General features: G+C 36.9%; 1 protein-coding gene across 4 annotated transcripts in view; it reads left to right on the forward strand.

Annotated features, from left to right (window-relative positions):
* The window catches only part of Ctnna2 (catenin alpha 2), a 1,115,747-nt gene that overhangs the window by 174,441 nt on the left and 917,192 nt on the right, over positions 1 to 24,114 (forward strand). Inside the window, exon 1 of one of the 4 annotated variants that reach the window (XM_085840523.1) lies at positions 15,034 to 15,123. The exons of the other annotated variants lie outside the window; for them this stretch is intronic. Coding sequence (XP_085696649.1) covers positions 15,112 to 15,123 — 12 coding nt within the window. The 5' untranslated portion in view covers positions 15,034 to 15,111. Of the gene's footprint in view, positions 1 to 15,033; positions 15,124 to 24,114 lie in introns of those variants that run through there. 4 annotated transcript variants of the gene reach the window in all.

Raw genomic sequence — 24,114 nt, forward strand, 5'->3', positions numbered from 1 at the left:
GTTTGTCAATATTGAAAACAGTTTGATTGACAGCATGGGCAACACAGGTAACTTACCAAAAGTAAAAGTTTCCATTAAGCAAACAGTCAAACTACAGATGACAGAAAATTGAAAGTAGCTCATGTTGATGGCTAAGACTTAAAAAAAGAGAGATACTGGGTATTTTCTTTTAAAATCCATTAAATCCCGAACTTTCTAGTGTATTCCTGAAGGTATGACTGCCCCATGTTGAAAGATACTCCTCTTAATTTTCTGAATTTCACAGTTCTACAAAAGATTATATAAACAAAAATAAATACCGACCTGATCAGTATATACATAAGAGGTCTGATGGGTACTTAACGTTACATGGGAGAATATCATGAAAGCATTGTTTTAGTGAATGTGAAGAAGGCAATGGTCCCGCCCAGTAGAAATGTTCCCATCTCTCTATTCAGCTTGTGTTGCTCCTTAGTTATGCAATATGAAGTCAAGTCATAATTGAACATGGCTTCCTTGAGAGAAATTACTGAAACTCACCCTAAAGGTATCCTAAAAACACTTAAAATCACCTGTGAAGATATGTCCCGGCTGGCTTCAAACTTCAGTGGTAGTTTGTCCTATTAAGTTAGAACTGAGCTTTCCAAAACCATTCTCCCTAAATACTGTTCATGTCTACTTTCTCATGGGCACCTTAGTCTCTAAGGCACATAGATAGGGGAAACAGAATTTGTGTTAAAATTGACATGTGAGTACAGTATCAAGCAGCTTCAAGAAGGTAAAAGATGCAACTTGGTGCTACTTTATTGGCTCCTGAGCTAACTCATCTGGATAATATTTATTTTTACGTTTACTGGCCAAAGCACACAGACCGACATTCCCCAGATCCAAGTCTACACTCTTCTATTTTCCTCTCAATGCTTTCTTTTTATTTCCTTTAAAAAAATAATTAGGTTGTTTATTTACATCCCCATTGGTGATTTCCCTCACTCCACTTCTTATGGTCCCTCCATCTGACTACCCTAACCCCCACCTACCCCTTTCTTTCCTTATCTTCAAAACAGGGAGGTCTAACATGGATATCAACCAGCTTTGACTTATCAAGTTGCAGTAGGACTAGGCACATTTTCTATTAAGGCTAGACAAGGCAACCTAGTTAGGGGGAAAATGATCCAACAGCAGACAACATTGCCAGAGAAAGTCCCTGCTCCTGCTATTAGGGGTCCCACAAGAAGACCCAGCTGCCTGACAATTGCATCTGTGCAGAGGGCTTAGTTCACCCCATGCATGCTCTGTGGCTGTTAATTCAGTCTCTATGAGCCCCTACAGGCCCTAGATAGTTGATTCTATGGTTTTCTTCTGACATCCTTTATACTTCAGGCCACTTCAATCCTTCCTTTCCTTCTTCCACAGGTTCTCCATGCCACATTTAATGTTTGGCTGTAGGTCTCTACATCAGTTTCCATCAGTTGCTAGGTGACGCCTCTCTGATGACAGTTCTGCTTGGCTCCTGTCTGCAAGTATAGCATAATATCGTCAATGGTGTCAGGCATGGGCTCCCTCTCATGGAATGTGTCTCAAGCTAGAGCAATCATGGGTTGACCCTTCCCTCAAATTCTGCACCATCTTTACCCCTGCACATCTTGTAGACAGGATAGATTATAGGTCTAAGATTTTGGGGGTGGGTTGGTGTCCAAATCCCTCCATTGTAAGCCTGGCCTACTCTATACAGGAGTCAACTGGTCCATGCTCCATATGCCCCATTACTAGGAATCTTAGCTATGGTCATCCTCATAGATTCCTAGAACTTTACATTGTCCTAGGTTTCTACTTCCCAGAGAGCCATCATTTGTATCCTTTAGCATATTTATTCCTAGAGTCTCTGAAGAATAGAAAATTATATAGAGAAAGTAAATACTTAAATTGTAAATAAATCAGCAAACGTTAAGAAAAATATTAAGCCACAATTTCAAGAGAGCTGCAAAATACTTTCCTGTAGGTATTTCCAAGTAAAACATACAAAACTTGAGATCACAGTTCAGTATCTAAAACATGTTTATTAACTTTCTTAGACAGGCCTGGAACTCAGTAATTTGAAAAGGATAGTGTTAGATTTATGATTTTTCATCTTAGGATGGCATTAAACCTCTGCCCCTCCATATTAGGGTCACATTGAACATCTGCTCCTCTATCTTTGGGTGATATTGGACTTTTGATTCTTGATCTTAGGATGACATTGAACTTCTAATCTTCCATCTAGAATGGGAATGAACCTCTGCTTTTCTATCTTAGGATGATACTGAAATTCTGATTCTCTGGCCTTCATATCCTAAGTAATGGGATCATTAGTGGGCAACACTACAACCATTTGTTTTTATATTAGATACTGAACCAAGTGACATATCTTGCAGGCTACATAAATTCTTCAGCAACTAAGCTAAATCCCCCAACCAAAAGCTTTATATTGCATGCAATGTACTAACTAAACTTCCTAATGTATATATATGTGTATACATATATATATATGTATATGAATATATATATATTCACTAATATACATTTCACCAATATATATACAATTATACACACACATATGTACATATATATACATGTATTTTAAGGAATGCCACATACCTAGGGTTGTTTTGTTGTTGTTGTCTGTTTAATTTTGTGTGTGTGTGTGTGAGAGAGAGAGAGAGAATGAGAGAGAACATATGAAGTTGGGTAGGTAGAGAGATGGGTAGGATTGGGGGAAGGAGAAGGAATGCATATGTTTAATTATGAGAAATTCAAAAAATACATACATTGTATTTTGATTACTACTACTACTATTCTGTTTAATTGGTCAAATTTTCCAAGTAACTTACTTTTTAGAAAAATGAAAGCAAAATCTAAAGAATTAAATAAATCCAAGTGATAAAGAAACTAACTGCAGTTCTCCATTGTCTTTACTCAACACATTATTCTAAAACATCTTTATGATAAAGGCATTTCCATGTAAATAAAACCTTAAAATTTGAAGGCAGCAGACTTAAAATGAAAGAAATCCTGGAGTCATTTTCTTGCTGAAGAAAAAGTTTGTTGGGTAGAACAAAGATAAAAAAATTCAGAGACAAGATTCCATATGTGTACAAACACAAGTGAGTGTTGAATTATAGAGGTTTAAAAAGTAGTATAGATTACAAAGAATTAGAATATCTCAGAGCAGTCACACACACACACACACACACAGACAGACACATACATACACCAGTACCTTTCATGGATAGAAACAGCAGTAATGGAAAGAAAGGTTTTTCCAGATGGTCAGGATGTGATCTAGATGGCTATTTGTTACTTTTATATTTTTTCCTTTTCCTCATGACTTATTTGATTTTATTTAGTCCTATCCTGTGATATTGTGTTATTATCCACCCTTCTCATATTTTTTTAGTGAAACCATAAAGATTATCATTCAATAAATTATGTAAAAAATGTACCAATTTTTGATATGTAATTTGATATGTATCAATATGATATTGACAAGGTAGTTAATGTTATGATAATCATAAAAATATATTTTACTTCAATCAAAAGATAAATTCAGAATATTCTAAAAGACAAAATTAGGTGCTATTCAGCAAATATGTCTTAATTATAATGGTACAAAAAGTTGGACATTAAATGTTGGGTAGCTAGAAATCCTTATTTCATATTTAGCATTAACTTTCAACTTGATTAACCCTAAAATTATCTGGAAAGCAAATATCAAGTGAGAAATTGCCTAGAACTGGTTGCCATGTGGGCATGTTTTGGGGGAGTTCTCTTGTTAATTGGTTTAGGAGGGACCATCTATTGGTGCTACCATTTCCTAAACAGGTAGCTGAAAATTGTATGGAAGGCACATAGTGTAACTCAGCACACTGTCCATCAAACAACTTCCTCTGCCATTCCTGCCATTGTCCCTTGGTTGTGAAGTGAATTCCTTATTAAGATATAATGCTATGTGCAATAGCAAGTTTCTGCCTTGACTTCTCCCATTGATGAAATTATAAGCCAAATAAGCCCTTTCTTCCTAAAAGTTGCTTTTGGACAAGGTGTTCATCACAACAGCAGAAATAACATTTGAACACTATGCACTTCAGCTTTAATATAAATTTTTCATAATGAAAAAATGGAATATAAAATGTGAAGAAGGTGTATTCTGAGGCTAATGGATAATTAGACATGAGCTGAAATAGAAAGGATATTATTTTTTATAGTTTCTGGAAGACATTCCATTAGGATCTTTTATAACATTTTATAAGTTTTCAACATTATATAAGAATTTGACAGGAGAATTTTGTGTCTTTACCTGAAAAAAAAATCCCACAGCTTTTGTTGTATTTGTACTCTCATAGACCAATTAATTGGTGATTTTCCTACTTAATTAATTTTCGGATTCCGTTGTGAAGTTGTTGAATTCATAGTTTTGCACTCAGAAGTGAAAAGACATATTTAGAAATTTTAAGAGTGGACAGTGCCTGGAATTAAGGCTTTGGATGGTCAAGATTGCATGGACATGTGAGAAGGGAAAGCTGTCTCTCGGTGCAGGCAGGAACTCAAATTCTCAGAGAGCAGGTATGAATGGAGACAGTAAAACATTAGTAGATGAGACAAGTGGTACAGCAGTGATGTGAGATGTGTAAGTGGTCTCATAGTTTTCATTTTCCACAGAACTTAATTAAACAAGCTGCAAGGTGCTAGCCAGCTAAAAGTAAATATGGCAACTAGAACTGGATTGAGAGTTGAGTGTGATGTGAAGACGTGGGACGAGGAGAATAGGATCTTAAGTCATCTTCAAAACCTTATTGTTTATGATAAAGAATGTTTTCATAAATATGGGTGGCTTTGAGAAAATAGATGAAATTTTTTTTTCAAGCATCAGAGTTTGTAGACACATTTGCAAATATCCTAAAATGGTTAATTTCAGAGAATCTTGTTGTAAAACATAGGCAAGCACTTCTGTCCATCTAGACAACCCCACAGTCATAAACGTGTGCTCCTTCATATGGCTGTTAGGTTGTCTCATCTAAGTTAGAAGTGTTAAGTGAAAAAAATACCAATTTTTAGAAAGACATTAAATACCCATAAGCTGGGAAATCTATTCATAGTATTTATTTAAGCTAAGTAAAGTTCAAAATGGCAAAATAAATTGTTTAACCACACGCTGGGAAAGGGAACATTCAGTCATTTGATTTTCTGACCTTGCTTGCCTAAGAGGCATTTTGATTATAATCATGTCTCCTCTATTAATCTTCAGAAACATTAAACAATACACAATTTTGGAAGAACTTGCTTTTAACTGAGTCAGGATAAGAAATGCCAGGCTCTTTTCTTGGTCGGCTATTAGCATTTCACTGAATAGCTTCCATTGTCCTTAGGTCTCATTTTTGTTCATTTTTTCCCTGGAAAATGATTTCCTGTGTGAACAGGGAATGAAAGGAAGTACTAGATGAAGTTCCTGATTGTGTTGTGTTGTGATGTGTTGTGTGTATTTGTGTGTATGTGTCTATGAGCATGTGTGTGACAGCTGTGTGTGTCTTTGTATGTGCATGTGTGTGTAGAAATGGCTATGGTGAGCATTCTGCAATGTTAAACTGGCTGGTAAAAACATTATGACTACTATATTTGGAATGTTGCAGATACTGAGCCTAAAGTATCTTGAGTTAGTTTTAATCTTCTTATGAGCCATTCACTGCTCAATTCTGTATCATATCTAACTTTAGTTTTATAATCCAGGAAAACCTATGTAAAATATTAATCCATACCAGTGGCAAAGATTTCGCCATTTACCAGAGCTTCCCTACTGTGTCTTTGGAAAATGTCTTGATTTATGATTTTCTTTGTGACTGTAGAATGTTGCTGGAGCCACTCCCAGTTTGGCATGTACCGTTGTGGGCAGCCTAAATCCATATTCCCAGGCCTTGCTCACTATATATAAATCAATGTTAGCTGTCTCTTGCTCTCCTTGAGTTGCTTATGTGTTTTGCATTCCCAGAAGTAAGTAATCAGACTGGAAGCTTGTTTTGTTACTTTTTTGCCAGGGTGATGGGCTACATAGGGATCAAGTGGTAGTCATGACTTTTGAGGAAGATTCTCTTTTTTTCTTCTGTATGGATCTAAATCTGTTAGTGCTCCAAATTCTATCACGTGCTCACTGGAGGATAAAATTGAATAGAAAGCAGAGAACAAATGACCATCATTGGTTTCTACTAGTTTTAAGAACTGAGTTAACAATGGAGAGGGCACAAGAAAGAGACATATTCTATTTGTGGTGAGCCGAGTTCTGTCATTTAATTACAGCAAGCTCAAACAACAAAAACACAAGGCACCTGTTACTGTTAACAGAAAATGACCCACTTCACAGTGGCCAGTAGAAGCATCATTTAGATGAATCTCCAGGGCCATATTAAGCCAAGCCTTACTTTTTTTAGTAATTTTGTCAAAGGAAAAATGTGGTCTTTTTACATTGTCTTTTTTATTTTAATCACAACTGAAAAAAGTATTAAGCACACTTAGAATTTTAACAACTGCTAATCTACATTCTATTATGTTCTGAAGGTCATGGATTCATTTATATTCATTCACAACTACTTGGACATAGGGCACTCATTTTATCTTGAATACACTTGACTATATGCAGCTCTAGACTGTATCATTTAAGATAATCCTGGAATCAAATCTAAATCATTATCATGATTTGTCAAAGTCATTTACTCTTTACCTTCGTTTTGGCATGTGAACTGAATAAAACTAGCAGTGTGCAAGGAAGCTCAGATATCCTCACAGCAGTAAGACACCCAAGAAAATTTAATTACTACCTCATATGTCATTACATTAAAAAGATCATAGATTTCAAAATTAAAGAGATCTGAGATTTTTGAGTCTAAAATCACATTTTTATAAATAAGGAAATTTGGGGGTCAAGGTGATTTGGTTTGCTCAAGGTTATGTGTTTAATATGTTAAACTGATAATATTTTTAGATTATGAGCTGTGTATACTAATAATACACTAAGATGATTATCAGTTAACAAATTTCATGTGAACTGTAATATTAGCTTCACTCAAAGGTTAAATAAGTGTGAAAATCATTTTCCTACAGTCATGGAATGCCTGGCCCTGCGACGCTTTGTATAGTCTCCAAAGTGGCATTTAAAAGTCCTTGTATTAAATGAATCTGCGGTTCTCTACATTTCTGTGTATTGTCCTCCCACGTTTTCTTTCTGAAGCTCCCTGGAGTTTTGATGCTGTCAAAACAACCCATCAAGCTTCCTGTCTTGCAGCTATCTGACTATGGAGCTGATACATGGAACTAGACATTAAGTCTCTGAGATGTCTTTGCAAATGTGTTGCAAAGGAAACCCAGGTGATCTTTCAGTTTTCTCACATTACCACTCTCCTTTATTGGCTTTAGAGTTTCCAGAAGTCACGTGTGCCAGTCATGTCATCACGAACAAGCGTTTCTCCATTTCTTCAAATGTACTTGAAACTTTGTCACTACTGAACCATTGCTATAGCTCCTTCAAAAGGTTCTTTCATTCCTCAATGGCATACTGTTTAAAAATAAGTTCTCTCTGTATTGTTATACGAAGTTACAAAGTGGGGAGGATGTATCATTTTTACTAATATTCAACAGCTAACTTTCTTCACAACTTTAGCATACGCTGGGAGTTGAAATAGGTATCAGGAATAGGGAGGCATATTGTAGAGATCTGAAAACTGATAAAATCAAATTTGATCTGATTTCTGTAAAAAGTGTAGTGTTAATTAAAAGGGTACCACTCTGGGAACAAATATTGCCTAGAAATTGTCCTTCTCTTGAATTTTCTTAGTTAGTGCTATAATTTGTATTGAATTATAAACACATTGGTACCTGTGTTTGTGTGTGTATTTATAAGCTTCAGGTGAGCACAGTTTACATTTTAGATACTATATTGTTTACGGAAGTTTGGACAGCTCAGTTTTATATATGACTCATAGATTATGCTTGCTTCAAACCCCATGTTAAGGCCTCATAGTGATTTGAATGAGAAGAGTCCCATAAACACAGGTATCTAAACACCTGATCCAAGTTGATGGTGATCTTTGAGATTTACAACTTGATAGAGGAAGTATGGCAGTAGAGACAGGCTTTGAGTGTTTAAAACCTCATGCCACTTCCAGCTCACTCTTTCTATTTCAAGCTTGTAGTTAAGGATAGAAACTCTCAGGTTACTACTCACACTGCTCTGCCTGCCTTTTGCTGATTTGGAGATGCAACAAAATAGATGATTATCCCTCTGGAACTGTGAGCCTGAATAAACTCTTTCTTCTATAAGTTGGCTTGGTCATGGTGGTTCCTTGTAACACCATGAGAGTAATCTAAACAGTTCCTGACTATTTGGGATTGTTCATACCTTCTTAGGATGCATCAACTGGCTGTAAAATCTTTTCTGTAGCCCAACATTAAACAGTAAATTAGAAGTTAACAGTAATAATATAGGGCTGTAAAGAAAAGGAAATTGAACTTGATTCACTACACTTTTTCCTTATTTGTCACCGTGAGTGTTGTACTAAGTTTAGAACTCAAAATAAGAGGTACATTTCAGGGTGTATTTTTACTTCGTAGAAGAAAATTTATTATGACCATGCTATAGTATAATAGTATTAGGGACAGATGTGTGGCTCTCATTTGGGTAAGGCCTGGAAGCAGCTCTTCCTAGAACAGTAGTAAACTAATGTGCTTATTTACTTTATATAAACTTCTCTTTTTGAATGATGGAGGAAACTGGAGAATTGAAAATAAAAATGGTGTGTGTGTGTGTGTGTGTGTGTGTGTGTGTGTGTGATATTTGTCATTTTCAGATATATGAAGCTCATCCTAGATTTTGTCCCTGAGAAACATAATTCCCGTATTGCAGTCAGGAAGCTAAGATCTGACAGTCTAAGTTAGCTTCCCTGATAGTGTGTGCTGTGGCAGTGCAGTGGCAAAAGGCAGCCGTCAAATGGTCTGACCCATTTGCTGAATTTATCAACAGCAAATAAGAAGCCTCTAAACCTTTCTCTTGCTGTGTGACTACATTCAGTAGGGAATAGGAACATTTTTACCTGGGTACATTTTCTTCACTTACGTGGAAGACTAGGTTTTGCCTTGGCAAGTTAAATTTTGGTTTAGAACATATACTGATCAGTAGAACACTAAATGATGCTATCATCCCTACAAGTGGTGACGATGTATTTCTAGAGCCTTGCTTACTAAACAATACAACAAATTATACATCAAAGTAGAAAAACTCTATACTCTGGAATATTAGTGAAGAGAAATGGGGCCCACCATTGATTTCCACTAATAACTAGAAGTTATCTTGCTTTTCTACCTATGGTTCTTATAAGACAATAAAAAAAAAACACATCAAAGAAACGAAGTTCATACATAGACAATTTGATAGCTATGGTAGCATGTACTAGGGCTTTAATAGATATTAGCTTATAGTCATGAACATGAAGCCTATTTTTAAGGATGAAATATTTATACAGAAATGTGTACTCTTAACATAGTTGAGTATTAAAAACCGGGATGCTTCCATACTTTACCTGGTTAGTAGTCATTACCTTTGATCAGCAGTGAAAACATTGTTTGTCAAGCCTGCTGATCTGAGTTTGATGCTTTGAGCCCAAGTATTGGAAGGGGGAACTAATTAACATAGCCATCCTCTGATTTCCACATGCATGCCATGGTATAAGCATATCCATGCACAGACACACATAGTCCCATACACATACACACAAAATAAATAAAATGTGATATAAAGACAAATGAAGAAAGTTTTTTAAAAAATATTTTGTTAATCGGCCCTTTTCTTTTGAATAAAGTGCCTTGATGATTTATATATTATAGGGAATGTCTGACATTTAAAAAATCTCTTTAAATTGACTAAAACAGTCTTATGTTTAAGAGAAATGACAGACAGTTATTACACATATAATACAGTATTTGTTTATATATATATAATATATGTGTTTATGTACATAGGAAAAGATATATTTGTATATATGAATATATATGACATCACACATACATTCATAATATGTAATATCTATACATATAATATGTATACATATACATATTTGATCATAGGGACAGGTGAAAAGGAAGATAATATTGTACACATTATAGGCGATGGGATGTTTTTGGGTTGCATTGTATGGTAGAAATCTTTGCTGAGAACCTAGGCATATTACATTATTCAAATGTAATCAGTCACCAATTTATATCCATTTGCAATGGTAGCAATTACCTAATCTTGCTTGTAAGAATTTCAGAATGTCTGGTTATGAATGTAACATTTCCATGCAGTAATTATCATAGTGTTTTAGGTAATGCATGCCCCATCATGCAATTTATTTCAACATTTTAGCAATAGGAATTTTACTATCTTTTCCTTTGGTCTAATGAACTATAGGGTTTGCTTCATAGCACTTTTGATGTGAAACTACTCCATTCAGTCAAGAAGATAGACAGTTGGAACAGAAAGATAATAGCATTACAAAAAGAGATGCTCTTCAGATTGTTCAGTTATATTGATCTGGCCATCTCTACTGCCTTGTCAGATACCCACAGTGGATATTTTCCTTCCTTGGACCAGGGATACTATCGACATAGGATTGCTATCTGTCATTCACTAAATGGATAGAAACATATAAAAATTCCGAATTGTCATAAAAACAACAACAAAAAATGAGCACAAAGCTGGAAGCCTTGCAATTCCCTGCGGTAGAACATAAGGACATAAGTGGTCCCTAATCATTCCTGGATGTCATTGCCTTGTTGATATCACTTGACCAGGACACTGAAGGAATAAGCTGGCACGGCCCAGCAGCTTTCATGCCAAGGAAGCACCCTGCCATTCAGCACTCTTCAGTAAGTCTTTCTGAATGGTCGGTCACCCAGCTTGGGAATTTTGCTGTCACATGGGGAGACCATAGCACATAGTTTCTGGATCTATATCAGAGTCACCATGAGATCATGGTGTTGTGAACTCTACCTCTATGGATAAATCTGTTTTATCATCTTGGTCCTACATTTCTTAAATAAACTTGCAGTGTCCTGACAGACTGTAGAGTAAGTTAGCCAATTTCTGATGAGAAACAAATATTATGTCATAATAAAAGTAAAGAATTCAGAACCTAATTATCATTTAAATGTCGCACTCCCCTGTACTTCCACTGGGACAAGTAAATATCAATCTGCATTTTGGATGGAGCTATCAAAATACTAAAATATTTAACAATAAAATCAGAGGCTTGACTTCCAGAGGCAAGCTACCTCATGGAAAATTCAAACTGAGCCTTCATCTACTTCCGTATATCCTTCCTGGTTTACATTTTTAAATAATAACTGTAAGAAAAAAGTACCATAAATCTGACTTATTAGTCATGGTTCTCTAGAGAAACAGAGCATGATATAGTGAATATACCTATATGTATTTGTCATAATGTATAAAATGAATATATGATATATTAATATGCAGACTACAGCTTATAGGAGGTTGATAAGGCAATCCAGCAATGGCTGTCTCATGACAGAAAGGCTGAGATTTAAGTATTTGTTCAGCCCATGAGGGTGCAGGTTTCAGCATTACCAGTCTGGTACTGGAGTTCTAGAAGATTCCAAAAAGTCCTATATTTTCAAATCTGTGTTGGAATCCCAAAGAAGTTAGTCCTAATGCTAAGCAAAGTAATGCCTCAGCAATAGGACTGGTGAAATTATTGGCAAGAGTGGGGACACTCATGTAAAACACAAAGGTTTCCTTCTTCCATGTCCTTTTATGTGGGCTGCCACCAGATATTTTGGCCCAGATTTAAGGTAAGTTTTTCCATCAGAAATGATCTGACCAAGAAAATCTCTCAAAAGCATACCCCAGCTCTTTGAGTTTTAACTGATTTCAGATATAGCCAGGTTAGCAACCAAGATAATACCTATATTTTGTGATAAATAAAAATTAGGAATTGAACTCAGGACCTCTGAAAGAACAATCAGTGCTCTTTGCCACTGAGCCATCTCTGCTCTTCCAGAGGTCCTGAGTTCAATTCCCAGCAACCACATGTTGGCTCCCAACAATCTGTAATGGGATCTGATGAAAAAAAGAAAAGAAAAAAAAAGATACAGAGTTTTGTGGGGCAGTGGTGGCACACACCTTTAATCCCAGCACTTGGGAGGCAGAGGCAGGCAGATTTCTTAGTTCGAGGCCAGCCTGGTCTACCGAGTAAGTTCTAGTACAGCCAGAGCTATACAGAGAAACCCTGTCTTGAAAAACAAACAAACAAACAAACAAAAAGGTGATTCCAACATTAATATCAATAGGCTAAGCTGTATGCATGTGGTGGGCATAAACGTTAATGTATGTATGGTAACACATGGTTGCATGTACATGGATATTTGTATACATGTCTGTAGAAGACAGAAATTGACATCAGGTATCTTGCAGAATCCCTCTCCCTATTATAGAATGTGGCAAGCTCTAGCATTTGAAACCAGAGCTTAATGACTTGTCTAGTATAAGTCCGATTTCTCCAAGGATCCCAATTCTGCTTACTGAACACTGGGACTGTAAGCTGGATGCTACAATTTACATGCATGCTGAAGATCAGAGCTCAGGCCTTTACTTTTATGTGCAAGGTCATTACGCATAGAACCAGAGTTAAAGTTGTATCAGACTCCAGTCATATAAACACATTTTGGGCTGTTACTGTTTTACTGTTTATGGTTTTCTTCAGTTCAGGTTATGCCTGATACATGTATGTATGTATGTATGTACTTAATTGATTTTGGATTTTCAAGACAGCATTGGAGTTATCTTGGCAGAAATCACATGCTCTATTGGACATGCAGCACTTTTCTTTTTTCTTTTTAAATTTAATTTTATTTGTAATTCATTTTTTACAGTCCATATTCCATTACACGCCCCTCCCCTCCAACCATCCAACTGCTCCACATCCCATACCTCATACCCACCACACCCTGTCTCCACATGGATGCACCCACCCTCCACCCCATCTGACCTCTAAACTCCCTGAGGCCTTAAGTCTCTAGAAGGTTAGGTGCATCATCTCTGAGCAAACATTGTCCTGGAGGTTCTCTGTTGTATGTGTGTTGGTGTCCTCATATCAGCTGGTGTATTCTGTCAGTTTGGTTGCCCAATGTTTGAAATATCTAGGGGATACAGAATAATTGAGACTGCTGGTCCTGCTATAGGATGGCCCTTCTCCTCATCTTCTTTTAGCCTTCCAGAATTCAACAACAGGGATCAGGTGCTTCTATCCATTGGTTGGGTGCAAATATCTCCAACACATGTTGGAGAGGATGTGAAGAAAGAGGAACACTCCTCCATTGCATGTGGGATTACAAACTGCTACAACCACTCTGGAAATCAATCTGGAGGTTCCTCAGAAAATTGGAAATAGATCTACCTGAAGACCCAGCTATACCACTCTTGGGAGTATACCCAAAAGAAGGCCTACCATGCCCCAGGGTCAAGTATTCCACTATATTCATAGCAGCCTTATTTATGATAGGCAGAACCTGGAACTAACCTAGATGTCCCACTGCAGAAGAATGGATACAGAAAATGTGGTTCATTTACACAATGGAATACTATTCAGCTATTAAGAATGAAGACATCATTACTTTTGCAGGCAAATGGATGGAACGAGAAGATATCATCCTGAGTAAGGTAACTCAGATACAAAAGGACATGAATGGAATGTACTCACTAATAAGTGGATATTAGCCAAAACCAACCAACCAAACAAACAACAAAAAAAACCATACAGGATACACAAAATACAGTCCAAAGAATTCAAAAGGCTCAACAAGCTGAAGTGCCCAAGTGAGGACACCTCAGTACCACTTGGGAGAGAGAAGAAAGCAATCATAAGTGGGGAGGGAGAGAGGGACTTGGGAGGGAAAATGGATGGGGATGTGATCTGGTATTGGGTGAGGGAAAAGGACTGAAGCCTTGAGGGCCTGCAGAAAGAATGTAAATAGGCAACCTCAGGAAATAAGAGGTTGGGGGGAACCTCCCCTGCAGAGTGCACAAGAGACCTGGGAGGTGAGAGATACCTAGGACTCACAGGGAGGGACCTTTGATGAAATGCCCTACAGTAGGGAGAGGGAACTTATAGAGCCCACCTCCAGCAGGAAGACAGAACATCAAGTGAGGGATGGTTTGCCATCCCACAGTCACACCTCTGACCCATAATTTTTTCTGTCTGAAAGAATTACAGGGATGGAAATGGAGAGGAGCTTGAGGAAAAGATGTTCCAGTGACAGGCCCAGGATCCAGGTCAAGGGGAGGTCCCAAGGCCTGACACTATTATTGAGGCTATGGAGCCCTCACAAAAAGGGATCTATCATTGCAGCACTTTTCTTTTTATGCCAGAAAGTTTTTTTTTTTTTAATGGTTTGCTGATACCTGCTACAGGAGTTGAGAGATTGACATAAAATTGAAGCATGAAGAACCAATGTATTGTCCCTTATATTAAGGGACATTAATTTATATTCTGCAAAACAGAAGGGGGGAGTGAAAGCTCTCCAAGTCTCCTAGGTGCTTGCTGGGTCCTTTGTTAAGTTCTTCTGCCACTTGTTCTTGACTTAATCCTCTGAAGAGCCCCTTTTGCCTACAGTAAGTCTGTGATTCTTTAGACTGCCTCTGGAGGTCTTTAGGAGTAAAGCACTTATGAAACATGAGAGGATTCCTGTTGGAAATGAGTTAGAAATCAATGCGCATTATCTGCATTTACCTCTTTAGGTGTGTGTGTGTGTGTGTGTGTGTGTGTGTGTGACTGTGTGTGACTGTGTGTGTGACTGTGTGACTGTGTGTGTCTGTGTGTGACTGTGTGTGTGTGTGCTTATTTATTTGCATATGTATGTGCATGTGTGTAAAGGGCAAATGTCTAAGTCCTGTCATTCCTCAAGAGCTTTTCATCTTGTTTTATAGGATAGCCTCTAACTGGAACCTACAGTTCTCCAAGTAGGCTATGGCAATTAGCCAGTAAACCTCAGAGACCAACTGCCTCTGGCTAAGCAGCACCAGGATTCCACATTTATGCTGCCATTGCAGTGTTTTACATGGCTATTGAGGTAACATGAGTTCTCATGCTTGTATGAAAGGCTTTCTTTCCATGGAGCAATATGTTTTGGTTCTCAACTGTGTTGCTAAGTAGTTAATTCCTAAGACCCAAACCTTTCTTTACTCTCCTCAAATCTTCCTGGGCATAACCCCATCATACACACTTGAAGTATAGGTCTGTGTCACCTGTTCAAGAATACTTACTTGTAGGTATCTCTACACAAACAATCCACTCAAGAGAAGCACTTGTGAAATCAAAGCAGGCCATAGACTTTGGATACTTATGTCTGGACACCTAAAGTCTATATCAGAGAAGGGAACTGTAGAGAGCTTGCCAGAGCTCTAGGGAGGACAGTGATCCTTTCGGCAGTCTAGCAGAGAGGCTAGTTTCATGATAGGTGAGTGAGTTCTAATCTTCTTATCTATTTTGAAACTTTGCCTACTCAAGGAGCAAGCATCTGGCTAGGAAAAGAGAGATAGTAGTCACTCAAACACTATTACTTGCTATCAGAATCATGGCAGATTATATATGGTGATTTCGGGAGGAGTCGAACTTGGATTAAAGTAATTGTAATCAGTTAAGGAGGGGGAATCTTTCAGTGTCTTTCTGCTCTTTATTACCATTTTATAATATTACATTCATACAGATAAGCTTTCCCTTTCAAATCTACTCATCTGCTCTGGTCCTCTGCAGAACAGGAGCTCATATTTCTTTTGCTTTTACTCTGAGGATTTTAAACTGAACTCTTTCTTGCAAATTTTTTTACCTACTAACTATAGATTAGATTCATCTGCCAACCACTCTGTGTTAATTTTAGTTCTAGTTCATCATAACTACTAAGTATGTAGTAACTTTGACCTGAATAGTTTATTGGGTGTGAATGCTGGCTAAGGTTTTAAATTGGGTATTAATTTTAAAATATTAACCAACTAATTTTAATAACTTTACATTATAATCTCTCGTTAGTTAAACAGAAAATCAATGATTAAAAATTTTATTATCTAAAGAAATTAAAAGGATTTTAATATTTTGCAGATTATGTTTTATATCCTTTAGTTTCTTGCTGTGGTGACTGTATATATGCCTTAAGAGAGGAGTGGTATATTTAGTTCACAATTTCATATTATAAACAAATATTTCGTTGTTATTCTCATAGCTGATCTAAAGGAATGTAGTTTGAGCTACAGAGAATTGGTAACATGTAAACAGGCCTGAAAGAATAAATAGGAATTTTCTAGGTGGGAAGGAGATTAAGAACACTGTATGCTATAAGCATGGGCATCCAAGCGCTTTTATGAAAGTGTCTAAAAGAATTAACACGAAGAGGCTCATACTGATGTGATTTAGTATTCCACTATTGAGCATGCACCATATTCTAGATTCATTTTTTTGTTTCTGGGACAAATTACTATGACAGAGCAGCCTAGGCTTGCTCTTACACTGCCCAGGCTTTCTTGCCAAGGAAATTGTGCCACTGACAGTGATCTTTCAATTAATATATCACAACAATCCCCACAGACATACCCACATATCAATCTGGTCTAGGCAACCCATTGCTGAGACTCTCTTCCTCGGTGAGTGTAGGTTTTGTCAAGCTGACCATTAAAGAGAATGGAAACATGAACTTCCATATTTAAGGCAGTGTGGGCACCACAGACAATGCATGGAGTCAACCAAGATGTCCTCCTGTGGAAGAATGGTTGAAGAAAATATGACATTTGTGTATATATACATAATAAAATATTGTTCATCCATTAACATAATTGTAGGAAAGAAAGTGATTATGGGTTAGGAGTAAGAGAAAGTGAGAGATGAGAAAAACAGTCATGTATTATATACATTATAAAGTTTTCAAAGCACACATATAATTCATAAAGAAATAAGAATCTTGTAAATTGTAGTAACATATATTCATATGGAAGACTTCATTTTAAGATAAACAAGGAAAAAAAGATAAATAAGCCAGGCATAGAAAAACAGATGTTGCATGTTCTTATTCCCACAAGGAAGGTAATATAGGTGTTCTTCAAGCACCGGTTAGCACAGGTAACTGAGGAGTTTGGGATAGTAGTGAATAACATGTCCTTCATCAGATAGGAGCAGAGAGTTCTAGTGGTTTTTAGAATAGTGGGGTAACTACAGCTCCAGACAACTTATTATATAGCTTTCTAAGAATCTGAAGAATTGGATCTCTAAATATTAAATGACATAGAAATGCTAATTACCCTGATTGGATCTTTACACAGAGAATGTATGTCTAAAATTATCACACTGAACCTCACAAATATGCACAAGATGTTTTTGTGTGTTTGTGTGTGTGTTGTTAAATAGTTATTACAGATAGTACTAATCTTCATATTGGAAACTCTTGAGGTCAAAACATGAATCAAGAGAGAAAGTTATGTTGTGATAAAGACTTCAACTTCTTTACTACAACATTTGAAAGTTCACCACAAGAAATTATTTTTCTTTGGCTTAACAATAGCCCTTTCCCTGCTGTGATCTCAAGAAGAAATGTGTCTTTAGACAAATTAGGACTCTAAAGTACCTTCAGAGGACAGTGTATACCCAACTACTTCTATATATCAAAATACCTGACTTTCACAGTGATGGTGGTCTCTGGTGCCAAGAAGAACTGCCTCACTAGTGAATAAAAGAATAAGAAAATTGGGGGAAGACAGACATTTAGCTCTACCATGCTTGGTTCCTACTTGATATAAACTCTGATCAGACAGTCTTAGGATAGTTTCATATGTAGGCTTTTAAGAATTATGGGATGTGGAACAACAATATGAACTAACCAGTACCCCTGGAGCTCGTTTCTCTAGCTGCATATGTATGAAAAGATGGCCTAGTCGGCCCTCAGTGGAAACAGAGGCCCATTGGTTGTGCAAACTTTATCTGCCTCAGTACAGGGGAACGCCAGGGCCAAGAAGTGGGAGTGGGTGGGTAGGGGAGTGGAGGGGGTATGGGGGACTTTTGGGATAGCATTGGAAATGTAAATGAGGAAACTACACAATAAAATTTTTTTTTAAAGAATTATGGGATCATGAATCCTAATGACAACTATACTTGTTTTGTGGATTTTTCCCCCAAAGTTAGATTCTATAACAAGAGTAAATATCTTTTTAAAAGATAAAAGATATTACCTATCTTGACTGGTCCTTCAATCACCAGATCTTGTCCTTCTTCTCCAAGCTTTAAGGGTGTTTCCTATCTTCACTTAACACTCTGCAATAATTTAAGAGCTCACTGTCTGTTAAGATCCTGCTTAGGTCTGTAATGGCAACCTTGTTTTTGTATATAGTGCCATGTCTCATAATAAAGGTAATATTTTAAAGACAGTATAGATATCCCATCTCCAGCTCTACTGTGATTGAGTCCAAATTAACTGTAAAGTTGTGACTTTTTCTTCTGTATGCAATGTTGTAATAATAAATTTTTTTAAAAAAACAATGTATGCAAGGACCACAGGAATGTCTGCTAAATATTACTAGATCAAGAGCTTGTGTAGCATGTTTCATTATACCCTCCCATTTCTACATCCGGTTTCCCAGTCAATTGTCTCTATTTCAGCATGTTACTCTTGTAAAATGCTTTGTATTTCTTTTCTGAAAGCTGTAAGAGATATCTCCCACATTAGGTTTTACTCTTTGGTTATAGCATCCTGATTATCCACACCCTGTAGATGTGTAAGATGATAATGTTCCTCCTCATCCAGTTTATATTGTGATTCCATTTCTTTGCTTTGAGTAAAATCTTATTTCTCTTTTGATGTTAATACCCAGTATTTTCATTTAACTATATTTTTACATATTCCTTTTTTGTGTGTTTGTGTATGATAATATGCATTCCAAATGTGCATGCACATTCAGAGGACAATGTGAAACTCTATCATCTCATTGCACCCTACGAGTTCCAGGGATACAACTTGGGTCATCATGCTTGGTAGTGAGTGCCTTGGTCTCCGGAACCAGCTCACTGACTAAACCTGTTTTCTAGTTTTAATACATTTAATAATAACTAGCATTGATCTAATGTAATAAGTTTAATAATTTCTTAGTTTCTCATATATTGCATTTGTTTTATACATGTTATATATTATAAGCTTTATACTCTTCATACATAAATATTCAAGTTGATACTCAAGGCATACAGAACGTCTTAAAATGAAGTTAAGAAATATGTACATACTTTTATGGAGCTTATGCAGTTCAGATTTTTCACTTCAATGCAATTCTTATTACAAGGTTAAACTGGGATAACTTTACAAACAATAAAAAAACATTTAAAAAAATTAAATTGTTTTAGTAAACAGTTGTCATCCACCTGTCATTTTGGTAGCAACTTTTATAAATTAATACTTATGGGCTTCATCTTAATAAAAATATTTCTACTTCTAAAGAGTCCTGTTTGTTTTTGACAAGTTCTTCTTTTCCGTCAAGATACAGGCAGTGTTAGCAGTTCTTTACATTTTCCTAATGTAATTAGCGGGAATAATGTACTCTTTGACACGCTTCAGAATGGCCTTCCCTTTTGCAAAGTGGGTGAAGAGTTTGGAGAGAGTCCTTGATGTTCTTGACCTATTACAGTTTTAAATGCTTCATGTGAGGACTTCCATTTCAACCAAGCTGCTTGGTAGGAATAAAATTGAAAGGTAAAATGAATTATATTCCCCCTGTTGGTTATTATATATTAGAACTGGAGCTTTAATTAACATGAAAGGGAGGAAAGTGTCATCTCTCATCTGGAGAAGGCGGCAACTCTTACATTATAACCTGACTTGGCAGGGTTTCTAGTAGTTATTCAAAGGCCATTTTATCTAAAGATGAAGAATTTAACAAAAAGTAATCTTATCTGATTTTGCATTATAATGCAAAGAAATGGGGAAAGGAGAAAATAGCTATGTTAAGAAGTATGTTAGAACATAAAAATATGCCAGGGACTAAGAGGAAAGGGAAGGTACACAAGAAAGTTTCTCATTGCTGCGACAATGTACCTGACAAGACTCAGTGTGACAGGATGGTTTGTCTTGACTTGTAGTTTGAAGGGACACAGTCCACTGTGGTGGGAGGACCTGGAATCAGGAGAAGAAGGCTGTTGGTCATGTTGTATCTGCCATCAAGAGGCAGAAAGAGCAAACCATGCATGACGCTGCACTATAAATCCTCTAGCCACCCAGCCATCTGGTTCTTTTATAATGGCTATGCCTCCCATATGTTCTAGTACAGTGGTACTCAACCTGGGGATCATGACTTCTATGACTACAATCTCCAAAAATATGTACATCATGGTTCAAAATACTAGAAAACTCACTGTTATGAAGTTGAAACAAAAATAAGTTTTTGGTCAGGGATCACCTGGATACCTAGTGTTCAACCACGAGAGCCTGTGCAGCACTTCACTGCCAAAACACAATGGGAGGTAATTGTATTTGTTTAAAGTTAATTATTATTTACAAGAAAGTCAGGCTAAGATACAAGTTTTACAGAGCTACTATGAGGTGTTTGAAATTCAAGAAGGAAAGAGAGGCATCAAGGAGAGTGGACACAAATGTCATGAGTTTTACCTTTGATAATAGATGACTGTTGAATAAGGACATTGGGTTTTCTTTCTTTTGCTGGCAGATAAAAATCCAGTGAAGCATTTGTGATAACTGTATTATTCTAAAGCTCAGTAACTATGAGAGTGGCTTATACAATATAGAAAAGAGCGAGAAGCTGCTGCAGTATTGCTGGCCAGGTGTTAAAAAGAAACTCAAACCAGGATCAGTGGAATGGAGTGTTGAGTTGGAATCCAACAAAGAATATGAGAACATGAATCAAAACACCATCTTCCATGTTCTCATGCTCTGGCTCCATAGGTTTCCACCAGGCTGGACTTTCCCTCAAACAGTAAGCCAGCGTAATCTATTCCTTACTTAAACAACTTCTGGTCGGGCATTTTGTTACAACAATGAGAAAAATAGCTAATACACATTCCCTTGTCCCTTAGAGTCTTAATAAAGGCATTGCCAATGGATGTGTGTTAGCTAGTGGTATTTTGAGTGGCAGGGAAAACCATTGTATATAGTCAGAGCACTCTTGCTCTTTCAATATGAGATTCCAAAGCGGTATTCAGACTGCTTTTTAATTCATTTCAACCAGTATATAGGCAGTTTTCAAATATGGTAACTACTAAGAATTCTAAGATGAGATAATATATATATATATATATGCTTTTGTATTATAGGTGATTGTATGTTTTCCACATATTCACACGTAGTGACACAGGCATTCCCTGTTTTTTTTATTTATTATTTCACTGGTGTTGGGAATAGAACACAATTCCTTGCATGCACTAGACAAATGTTCTAAATTCTCAACCCATGTCCTATTTTCTGAGGAAAGTCTTAAAGTTTCCAACCAGTATTTCCATTATTATTATTATTATTATTATTATTATTATTATTATTATTACCTTTTATGTCAGACTACTGTTTACCTGCAGTCTCATTGGGCTGAGTAGACCCTGTCGGCCCTGTGGTGATGAGATGCTTTTCTGCACTCACAGAAGTAGATTTTTCTACCGTACAGGAAAAGATATCTAGGGTTGTTACTATTCTCTCATTTATTATGTTTGGTTTAAAGGAATGTTCTGGTGGGTTTTTTGTAAAGTTTATACAATCCAAGGGCTTTGGATAAAAGGAATTTCAACTGAGAGCATGCCTCCATCAGATTGTCTTAGAGGCAACTCAGTTGGGAATTTTCTTGATTTAATGATATATGTAGCAATGCCCAGCTCATTGTGAATGGTGTCACTCCTGAACAAGTGGCCAGGGTCATATAAGAAGGTAGGGAGACCAAGCCACAAGAAGCAAGCCATTAAGAACTATTGCTTAATAGCTGAGTAGTACTCCATTGTGTAAATGTACCACATTTTCTGTATCCATTCCTCTGTTGAGGGGCATCTGCATTCTTTCCAGCTTCTGGCTATTATAAATAAGGCTGCTATGAACATAGTGGAGCATGTGTCCTTCTTACCGGTTGGAACATCTTCCGGATATATGCCCAGGAGAGGTATTGCTATGCCGGAGCCTAGCAAACACAGAAGTGGATGCTCACAGTCAGCTAGTGGATGGATCACAGGGCTCCCAATGGAGGAGCTGGAGAAAGTACCCAAGGAGCTAAAGGGACCTGCAACCCTATAGGTGGTACAACATTATGAACTAACCAGTACCCCGGAGCTCTTGACTCTAGCTGCATATGTATCAAAAGATGGCCTAGTCGGCCATCACTGGAAAGAGAGGCCCATTGGACACACAAACTTTATATGCCCCAGTACAGGGGAATGCCAGGGCCAAAAAAAAAAAAAAAAATGGGAATGGGTTGATAGGGAAATGGGGGAGAGGGGGGAGGGTATGGGGGACTTTTGGGATAGCATTGGAAATGTAATTGAGGAAAATATGTAATAAAAAATATATATATAAAAGAACTATTGCTTAATGATCTGTACTTCGATTTCTGACTTGTATTGATTTTCTTCCTGGCCTCGGTGATAGACTGTTAATGTGAAGTGCAAGGTAAAATAAGCTTTTTCTCCCCAAGTTGCTTTTGGTCATCGTATTTTTCACAGCAATAGAAAACAGGCTAATAATGGTTTCATAGTTTCTAGAGGGATTAAGCAAAAAGAAATGCACTGGCTACTCCCATGTGGCTGCTCAATGGAATGCTTACTCTAGCTGCGTTTCAACTTGGTTTGAAATAAGGCAATCTTGGCAGTCTCTCAATGGATATGAATTGATTGATTGTTTCCTTGTCTGGTGGGCAATGAGACTGGACTCAAGACAAAGTGCTGTGAAGATTATTCTTGACAGTCACTGTGTTTAGCTGAGCAGTGATGCCTTGTGTCTCTTTCTGCCGTTTCTGTTTGGATTGCAGATATACTCGAGGATATCAGAGAAATAGGTTTCTGAGATGCATCTGGTACATAGCTATTGGACTTTGATTAGCCTAATTTCTTTCTGCTCCCTAGGTTCAAATAAATCGAGATAAAATAAATAAATAGGAAAAAACTATGGATTTCTATAATTTATCTTTATGGTAGCATACTGTCCAGTTTTTCCTCTGACATCCATTTTCTCTGTGGTTTACTAATAAGGGGCAAAATGTGTTATGTACAAATAACACATATAGGGAAAAAAGAGACTCTCTGGTAAACCAACGTTCATTAGCACATTTGAATTTCATGGCATAGGTTAGGTAACCTTTTCCATATATATTTCTGTTCTAACTTCCCAACTCTGGTGTCATGGGAGAAACAATCCCAGAGGGGAGTAAATAGGAAGAAGTGTCCAAGTTCCCACTGAAGGGTGTTTGGATTCTTTGTAATATTCCTGTGTTACTATTTTTGTTTTTCTAAAAACAATGGTTGATATCAGTATTGTTCTTGGCTTCTGGTTTCCATGCCATAAGAGGCAAGTAATGGCCCTCATCTCTCTCCATAGCCATAGTGTTTGAGCATAGGATTAAAAGATGTGTCTGTGGGCATGAAGCTCTGACAACACTCTCAATGACTACCATGTTCAAGTATTGACTCTACCTGAATCACTCTGTAATAAACGTTTTCCTTTTCTCTCATTTAATCTGCAAAGCAACTCTGCCTGCGACAGTATTACTCGATCTTTTGAGAACTTGTGGTTACTCAGGGAAGTCTAGAATCTTTTCCAGCATCACAGTGCAATGCTGGTAAACCAAAATACTTGTCTTCAGCTGCTTTCCCAAGGAAATTAACATGTGAATCTACTGAGGGCTGGCTTTTCTTTCTTGATGTAGAGTTACTTCCTTTATTAATGGCAACACGTGAAAGAGAGCAGAGTGATCATGTTCAACATATTTTTATATTACTTACAATGAGTCTATCATAAAATTTGATACTATGCATAGTTTAACTATCCATGAAATTGGCTAATAAATTCTTAAAAATTTAGCTCCCCTGGGTCAAGTAACTGACATGGAGAGAA

Source organism: Mus caroli, unplaced genomic scaffold (assembly GCF_978045245.1).
Source record: "Mus caroli unplaced genomic scaffold, Mus_caroli_1 scaffold_7, whole genome shotgun sequence".
NCBI lineage: Eukaryota > Metazoa > Chordata > Mammalia > Rodentia > Muridae > Mus > Mus caroli.